This window comes from Littorina saxatilis, linkage group LG7 (assembly GCF_037325665.1).
Source record: "Littorina saxatilis isolate snail1 linkage group LG7, US_GU_Lsax_2.0, whole genome shotgun sequence".
NCBI lineage: Eukaryota > Metazoa > Mollusca > Gastropoda > Littorinimorpha > Littorinidae > Littorina > Littorina saxatilis.
This window is the reverse complement of record NC_090251.1, coordinates 48,586,254-48,595,883: the sequence shown is the minus strand read 5'-3', so window position 1 is coordinate 48,595,883 and position 9,630 is coordinate 48,586,254. Positions and strand designations below refer to the sequence as shown.

The window sequence follows — 9,630 nt, the reverse complement described above, 5'->3', positions numbered from 1 at the left end:
TGTGTGTGTGTGTGTGTGTGTGTGTGTGTGCCAACGGTGTGTGTGTGCCAACTGTGTGTGTGTGTGCGTGTGTGTGTGTGTGTGCCAACAGGGTGTGTGTACCAACGGTGTGTGTGTGTGTGTGTGTGAGTGTGCGTGTGTGTATGTGTGTGTGTGTGTGTGTGTCACTCTGTCTTTCTGTCTGTGTCTGTCTGTCTGTCTGTTTGTCTATATCTCACACACTCGCACTCCAACAACAACAGACACAGACTGCAAGTCGCAATGATTCAATCAGTCAGCATGATGATAATGTTGCAAAAATATTGATTGTAATTTGAGTCAAAGTGTTCACACAAAAAAGTCATGACGACTTCATAATACATGTTCTCACATAACCTAATCACCGCACGCGCTCGGTCTCTCTTTTTACAAAGGTTAAAAAATGTTCTTCTGGCTGTTAACTGGTAGCAGTAGATAGAATGACATTTATCTTGATATTAGATATGGGTGGGACACGTAAGATAGGTATTGATTTTAAAAATGAGCTTTCTGATGTTTGCAACTCTCTCTCTCTCTCTCTCTCTCTCTCTCTCTCTCTCTCTCTCTCTCTCTCTCTCTCTCTCTCTCTGATCTGTAGCTGATCGGAGCAACTTTATTCCCAAATGAAAGGTATAACTATGTCAATGTCATTTTGTAATTTTTGAGTTCTCCTTATGTAATTCCTTAAATGCACATTGTGTTGCATTCCATACGGTATTTCTGTATTTTATATGATTGAATTTATATTTTTTTATGTGCGTCCGTCTTTATGTCTTGTATTAAGGACAGGTTTGAAGAATAGGCTTTGCCTAAAACCTTTATCCTTTTGTAATAAAGTTCTGAGTCCGAGTCTCTCTCTCTGTCTGTTTGACTGTCTGTCTGTCTGTCTGTCTGTCACTCACTCACTCACTCTCTCTCTCTCTCTTACTCTCTCTCTCCTTTTCTCTCCCTATCTCTCCCCCCCCCCCCCCCCATCAGACACATATTCACATGTGTATATGCTTATAGTAAAAGACTTACCACCTATCTAATACAGGTAACAGCTGCGCTTGTAAATTGTCTGCCTATTGTTGGTGCAAGCTGTACACTTGAAAGATGCGACACACATGTCCCCGCAACAGGATATATATATCAAAGTAATGAAGATACAAATGAAAGGTACGAGGAGTGTACACTGCTTGTTTAAATGTTCTGCTTGTACCTTGCTTTTGTGTGTGTGTTTGTTTCCTAGTAGATTTACCTGATAGCTTCAGTGCTTGTCTAATGATAGGTTTCTTGCATTCCACAAACACTTACCTTGTTTTTCAGCCATTGTAACAGTCAACACTTCAAAGAATTCCCACACTTAATTCAAGCATAAACACACCACGACCGTACAGTACAGTCTCTGACAGCGAAGGCAAAGGAAAGGACCGCCGAGTATAGCCGAGCCTAGTTGTCCTTCCACGAACACCGAGACCGAGAAGCCGAACCTACTGATTCGCACCTGAACCAACCAATGGGAGCCTCCAGTATCGCTGACAATAGCGACAGGAATTTTTGTTTGGGGTATTTTTAAATCGAGTCGCTGTCGACACTACCTCGTGGATCTTGAAACATAATATATTTCGCAATTGTGTAAGCGTCGCAGGAGAAAGGTATTATCTACTGATACAGTTCTATACAACGCACTCTAAGGCATGACACAGTTGTTTTGGTGGGAGTGATGGTAAGGCAATCGAGGTCAAAGCGATTAGGTTAGTTTGATGGTCCCAGTTTTGATTGATCACTGAACTGATTGCATTATGTTGTAGATCGTGGCCGCGTGAGTTGCCAAAAGCATATGACCGTGATGACAAAACAAAAGCTGATATGTTTACGGTTGTTTTGCAAACACCTGTGTGGCTGTACTGTCTAAAATTTCAAGTTATTTATGTGGCAATAGAACGCTCAGGTACTCAGCCTCACCCCGACTTACACCCGCCATCCTGTGTGTCAGTGTGTGTGTGTCAGTGTGTGTGTGCATGTGTGCGTGTGTGCGTGCGTGCGTGTGTGCGTGTCAGCCCCACCTTCTTTTTTTCCGCGCAAGTCTGTCTCTCTCCCCTTTTGCATAAGCGATACAGGCTGACAGAGACTGAGGGAGATAGAGATGTGCACACACACACACACACACACACACGCACACACACACGTCTTGACATCCGTAAAGTAAAATCACGCTTGAGAGTCTTACTTCCAGGAGTTTTTATCCCGGTCATTTCATGCTAGAGTAACAAAATTAAGGGGTTTTTTTCAATAGAAAAAGAGATCGTCGGTGACATCCATGCTGTTTATTCATTCAGAGGATTCTATTTGTTTTGATGTATCTACTTTTACATTTTGTTGATCTCCACATCTCAAAATTCCTGTGCGCACCCGTATCCATGCTTTCTTCCAGTCACAAAGTTTAACAAATGTCAATTTATACTATTATTTGCGTGTCCGTGTGTGTGTGTGTGTGTGTGTGTGTGTGTGTGTGTGTGTGTGTGTGTGTGTGTGTGTGTGTGCGTGCGCGCGTGCGTGGGTGCGCGAGCGTGTGTGTGTGTGTGTGTGTGTGTGTGTGTGTGTGTGTGTGTGTGTGAGCGCGTGTATGTGTACGTGTCCCTCTCTCTCTCTCTAGATTGTTTATTTTTGTTGTCACAAAATTTGTTGTCTTAGTTTTAGCAGGGACAGATAGTAGGACTAGGCGTCAGCCTAAAATTTCCTTCCTTGAGTAATAAAGATCGTCCGTTCATTCGGTTCGTTCGTTCGTTTGTTCGTCCGTCCGTTCGTTCATTCATTCATTCGTTCGTTCGTTCGTTCTCTCTCTTGTATTTTACCGACCAAAGGTGAATACAGTCATGTGCGCTCTACGTCATCCAGGTGATTGTGTAACCTGAAACCCGTGTCACCTGCTGATAGTTACCAAGCCTACTGCCCCAAAGGCACACGACACTAGTTTAAAGTCTGGATTTTTCTCAGTATTTATTTTCTCTCAAGATATCGTCCTTCCCGTCTTACCTGACAATCACGTACACCATCAAAGGTCTGCCCAGGCTTTTACATTACATACACAGGAGCTTGTATCAATGTGCCGGTGTAACACGAAATTTTTACTCCACGAAAAATTTACTCCGGAGTAAATATTTCGTACGAAATTCTTACTCCGAGTACACTTTTCGTACGAGAAAAGAACTCCCCAAGGCACGAAAAAATTACTCCCTCCACGAAATTTTTACTCCCCATTTATTTTACTTCCAGTAAAAATCTCGTACGCAAAAATTGGATGCGGGCGAAGGGATAATGCCAATAAGTGATCTCGCGCACACGACTGTCCCGCTACCCTCCTTCCACCCCTCCCACCACCAAGACTAATAACAGGGGACAAGGGAGTAAACATTTCGTTCACCTGGCATGGAAAGTTAAATTGCTTGTGTTTGGGTGAAGTAATTTATTCGTTATTTATTCGTCAGGGGAGTAACATTTTTGTACGAAATATTTACTCGGAACTCACCTGTCTTGGGGAGTAATTTTCTCGTGAAATGGGGGAGTGCTTTTTTCGTAAAGGGAGTAACTTTTTCGTACGAAATGTTTACTCCGGAGTAAAAATCTCGTGGGAGTAATTTTCTCGTGTTACACCGGTCGATTGTAGTACCCTGCTCCTTTGGCTTCACTGTTTACATGAGTCTACGTGTTTACCTGGTCATCTACTAATGCGTAGGATTTTCATGAAGGGTAGGTTTGACTTGAAATTCAGAACAGTAGTATATATGAAGATCCAATCAATATGCCATCACAAAAAATTACTTTAGGCCCTATACTTAAAACATTTACTCAATCGCCCTGAAAGAAAACGATCTAGCATAAAAGATAAAGTCCCTAAACGGTTGGAATCTCAAACAAACTTTAGTGATACAAAAAAAAAGAAGAGAAATCTTTAGTATCCAAAACAAAAATTGAACAGTCATGTTTCTGCTTTGAGGGGCTTCTTCGAGACAACATTTTGAAAACACAAAGGAAAACAAAAAGATACAGCAGCAGAAAAAAAAAGAATGGAAAAAAGAGGGATAAATCCCACCAAACAGTAGAGGTTAATAACATCGTATAGCCAGCAGTCTATGTGTTGTTGTTTTTAAACTGTAGTAAGGTTCCGTATATAGGCGGGAGTCAGAGGCCCATCCCCACACATCCCAGTCTACAGAATACAGAATACAGTATTTATTGAGCCAAGTGACATTAAAAAACATTTAAAGCACAAGGAATTTCGCGTAGTGTTGGTAAAATCACGCACACACACACACCCACACACACACTGACACACACACACACGCCCACACATACACTGACATACACGCCAACACACACACGCCCACACTACAGCAGTCACGATCACACCATCACACGCATCTGTCTCTGCTCTGACCCCAGTCAAATTTGCCGTTCCGTGTGTGTGTGTGTGTGTGTGTGTGTGTGTGTGTGTGTGTGTGTGCGCGTGTGTGTGTGTGTGTGCGTGTGCTATCAATGCGTCATGTTCACGTATACAGCTGAACCCCTTTTCAACCCAAGACTTCCTCCTTTTTCAGACCTGTTGTAAGTTTTGTTAAAAGAAGATTTTTTGTTGAAAACCTCTGTAAATCCCCCCCCCCCCCCCCCCCCATTTTAAGATTCCCTTCTTTTTATATTTAGTCAAGTTTTGACTAAATATTTTAACATCGAGGGGGAATCGAAACGAGGGTATGGTGTATGTGTGTGCGTGTGTGTGTGTGTGTGTGTGTGTGTGTGTGTAGAGCGATTCAGACTAAACTACTGGACCGATCTTTATGAAATTTGACATGAGAGTTCCTGGGTATGAAATCCCCGAACAGTTTTTTTCATTTTTTTGATAAATGTCTTTGATGACGTCATATCCGGCTTTTCGTGAAAGTTGAGGCGGCACTGTCACGCCCTCATTTTTCAACCAAATTGGTTGAAATTTTGGTCAAGTACTCTTCGACGAAGCCCGGGGTTCGGTATTGCATTTCAGCTTGGTGGCTTAAAAATTAATTAATGACTTTGGTCATTAAAAATCTGAAAATTGTAAAAAAAATTAAAAATTTATAAAACGATCCAAATTTACGTTTATCTTATTCTCCATTATTTGCTGATTCCAAAAACATATAAATATGTTATATTCGGATTAAAAACAAGCTCTGAAAATTAAATATATAAAAATTATTATCAAAATTTTTTTTTCGAAATCAATTTAAAAACACTTTCATCTTATTCCTTGTCGGTTCCTGATTCCAAAAATATATAGATATGATATGTTTGGATTAAAAACACGCTCAGAAAGTTAAAACGAAGAGAGGTACAGAAAAGCGTGCTATCCTTCTCAGCGCAACGAATACCCCGCTCTTCTTGTCAATTCCACGTGCACTGCCTTTGCCACGGGCGGTGGAGTGACGATGCTACGAGTATACGGTCTTGCTGCGTTGCGTTGCGTTCAGTTTCATTCTGTGAGTTCGACAGCTACTTGACTAAATATTGTATTTTCGCCTTACGCGACTTGTTATATTTAGTCAAGTTTTGACTAAATATTTTAACATCGAGGGGGAATCGAAACGAGGGTCGTGGTGTATGTGCGTGTGTGTGTGTGTGTGTGTGTGTGTGTGTGTGTGTGTGTGTAGAGCGATTCAGACTAAACTACTGGACCGATCTTTATGAAATTTGACATGAGAGTTCCTGGGTATGAAATCCCCGAACGTTTTTTTCATTTTTTTGATAAATGTCTTTGATGACGTCATATCCGGCTTTTCGTGAAAGTTGAGGCGGCACTGTCACGCCCTCATTTTTCAACCAAATTGGTTGAAATTTTGGTCAAGTAATCTTCGACAAAGCCCGGACTTCGGTATTGCATTTCAGCTTGGTGGCTTAAAAATTAATTAATGACTTTGGTCATTAAAAATCTGAAAATTGTAAAATAAAATAAAAATTTATAAAACGATCCAAATTTACGTTTATTTTATTCTCCATCATTTGCTGATTCCAAAAAACATATAAATATGTTATATTCCGATTAAAAACAAGCTCTGAAAATTAAATATATAAAAATTATTATCAAAATTAAATTGTCCAAATCAATTTAAAAACACTTTCATCTTATTCCTTGTCGGTTCCTGATTCCAAAAACATATAGATATGATATGTTTGAATTAAAAACACGCTCAGAAAGTTAAAACAAAGAGAGGTACAGAAAAGCGTGCTATCCTTCTTAGCGCAACTACTACCCCGCTCTTCTTGTCAATTTCACTGCCTTTGCCATGAGCGGTGGACTGACGATGCTACGAGTATACGGTCTTGCTGAAAAATGGCATTGCGTTCAGTTTCATTCTGTGAGTTCGACAGCTACTTGACTAAATATTGTATTTTCGCCTTAGGCGACTTGTTACATTTAGTCAAGTTTTGAGGGGGGAATCGAGACGAGGGTCGTGGTGTGTGTGTGTGTGTGTGTGTGTGTGTGTGTGTGTGTGTGTGTGTGTGTGTGTGTGTGTCTGTATGTGTGTGTGTAGAGCGATTCAGACTAAACTACTGGGCCGATCTTTATGAAATTTGACATGAGAGTTCCTGGGTATGATATCCCCGGATATTTTTTTCATTGTTTCGATAAATACCTTTGATGACGTCATATCCGGCTTTTTGTAAAAGTTGAGGCGGCACTGTCACACACTCATTTTTCAATTAAATTGATTGAAATTTTGGCAAAGCAATCTTCGACGAAGGCCGGGGTTTGGTATTGCATTTCAGCTTGGTGGCTTAAAAACTAATGAGTAAGTTTAGTCATTAAAAATCGGAAACTTGTAATTAAAACCATTTTTGTATTAAACGATCCAAAAACAATTTCATCTTATTCTTCGTCATTTTCTGATTCCAAAAACATATACATATGTTATATTTGGATTAAAAACAAGCTCTGAAAATTAAAAATATAAAAATTATGATCAAAATTAAATTTTTGAAATCGTTTTAAAAACAATTTCATATTATTCCTTGTCGGTTCCTGATTCAAAAAACATATAGATATGATATGTTTGGATAAAAAAACACGCTCAGAAAGTTAAAACGAAGAGAGGTACAGTAAAGCACAGCGCAATCGCTACCGCGCCAAACAGGCTCGTCACTTTCGCTGCCTTTTGCACTAGCGGCGGACTACGTTCAGTTTCATTCTGTGAGTTCCACAGCTTGACTAAATGTAGTAATTTCGCCTTACGCGACTTGTTTAGACCTGATTTTCTCAGATTGTTTGAAGGTCGTAAAAGGGGGGTCCCCCTGTATGATTCGGGACGGGAGTATTTTCGTACAGGCAGAGACTGCATGCAATGTACAGGCTCCGGCAACCACGGGTCCTATCCCTGTCAGTATTTGCATACAATCCAAACAGTAACCGTTATTGCAATATATCTTAAAACGTTGCGACATGTACCTGAAGTATACGTCACAGGCGCATCATGCAGACATCGACTTTTTACATTTAGTCAAGTTTTGACTAAATGTTTTAACATAGAGGGGGAATCGAGACGAAGGTCGTGGTGTATATATATGTGTGTGTGTGTGTGTGTGTGTGTGTGTGTGTGTGTGTGTGTGTGTGTGTGTGTGTGTGTGTGTGCGTGTGTGTGTGTGTGTGTGCGTGTTTTTTTCAGGTGTGTAGAGCGATTCAGAGTCAACTACTGGACCGATCTTTATGAAATTTGACATGAGAGTTCCTGGGAATGATATCCCCGGACGCGTTTTTCTTTTTTTCGATAAATGTCTTTGATGACGTCATATCCGGCTTTTTGTAAAAGTTGAGGCGGCACTGTCACACCCTCATTTTTCAATCAAATTGATTGAAATTTTGGCCAAGCAATTTTCGACAAAGGCCGGACTTCGGTATTGCATTTCAGCTTGGTGGCTCAAAAATGAATTAATGACTTTGGTCATTAAAAATCTGAAAATTGTACAAAAAATATTTTTTTTATAAAACGATCCAAATTTACGTTCATCTTATTCTTTATCATGTTCTGATTCCAAAAACATATAAATATGTTATATTTTGATTAAAAACAAGCTCTGAAAATTAAAAAAATTAAACATTATGATCACAATTAAATTTTCGAAATCAATTTAAAAACACTTTCATCTTATTCCTTGTCGGTTCCTGATTCCAAAAACATATCGATATGATATGTTTGGATTAAAAACACGCTCAGAAAGTTAAAACGAAGAGAGGTACAGTAAATTGTTTTTTACAATTTTCAGATTTTTAATGACCAAAGTCATTAATTCATTTTTAAGCCACCAAGCTGAAATGCAATACTGAAGTTTGGCCTTTGTCGAAGATTGCTTGGCCAAAATTTCAATCAATTTGATGGAAAAATGAGGGTGTGACAGTTCTGCCTCAACTTTTACAAAAAGCCGGATATGACGTCATCAAAGGTATTTATCGAAAAAAAGAAAAACGCGTCCGGGGATATCATTCCCAGGAACTCTCATGTAAAATTTCATAAAGATCGGTCCAGTAGTTTGTTCTGAATCACTCTACACACACACACGCACACACACACACACACACACACACACACAGACACACACACACACACACACACACACACACACACACACACACACACACACACACACACACACACACATACACCACGACCCTCGTCTCGATTCCCTCTCCATGTCAAAACATTTAGTCAAAACTTGACTAAATGTAACAAGTCGCGTAAGACGAAATTACTACATTTAGTCAAGCTGTGGAACTAACAGAATGAAAGTGAACGTAGTCCGCCGCTAGTGCAAAAGGCAGTGAAAGTGACGAGCCTGTTTGGCGCAGCAGCGGTTGCGCTGTGCTTCATTGCACGCTTTACTGTACCTCTCTTCGTTTTAACTTTCTGAGCGTGTTTTTAATCCAAACATATCATATCTATATGTTTTTGGAATCAGGAACCGACAAGGAATAAGATGAAATAGTTTTTGAAACGATTTCGGAAATTTAATTTTGATCATAATTTTTATATTTTTAATTTTCAGAGCTTGTTTTTAATCCAATTATAACATATTTATATGTTTTTGGAATCAGAACATGATAAAGAATAAGATGAACGTAAATTTGGAACGTTTTATGAAAAAGTTTTTTTTCTTCAATTTTTAGATTTTTAATGACCAAAGTCATTAATTCATTTTTAAGCCACCAAACTGAAATGCAATACCTAAGTCCGGCCTTCGTCGAAGATTGCTTGGCCAAAATTTCAATCAATTTGATTGAAAAATAAGGGTGTGACAGTGCCGCCTCAACTTTTACAAAAAGCCGGATATGACGTCATCAAAGACATTTATCGAAAAAAAGAAAAAAACATCCGGGGATATCATACCCAGGAACTCTCATGTCAAATTTCATAAAGATCGGTCCAGTAGTTTAGTCTGAAACGCTCTACACACACACACACACACGCACACACACACACACACACACACACACACACACACACACACACACACACACACACACACACACACATACATACACCACGACCCTCGTCTCGAGTCCCCCTCTATGTTAAAACCTTTAGTCAAAACTTGACAAAATGTAAAAAG

At 39.6% G+C, this 9,630-nt stretch overlaps 1 protein-coding gene across 3 annotated transcripts in view; it reads right to left on the bottom strand.

Moving 5' to 3' along the window:
- Positions 1-1,496, bottom strand: part of LOC138971682 (proline-rich transmembrane protein 1-like) — a 24,356-nt gene extending 22,860 nt beyond the window's left edge. The window contains exon 1 of one of the 3 annotated variants that reach the window (XM_070344456.1): positions 1,315-1,496. In XM_070344456.1, coding sequence (XP_070200557.1) covers positions 1,315-1,330 — 16 coding nt within the window. In that variant the 5' untranslated portion in view covers positions 1,331-1,496. The remainder of the gene's footprint in view (positions 1-1,314) is intronic. The other 2 variants (XM_070344457.1, XM_070344455.1) reach the window with 2 other exon arrangements.
- Positions 1,497-9,630: the final 8,134 nt, after the last annotated feature.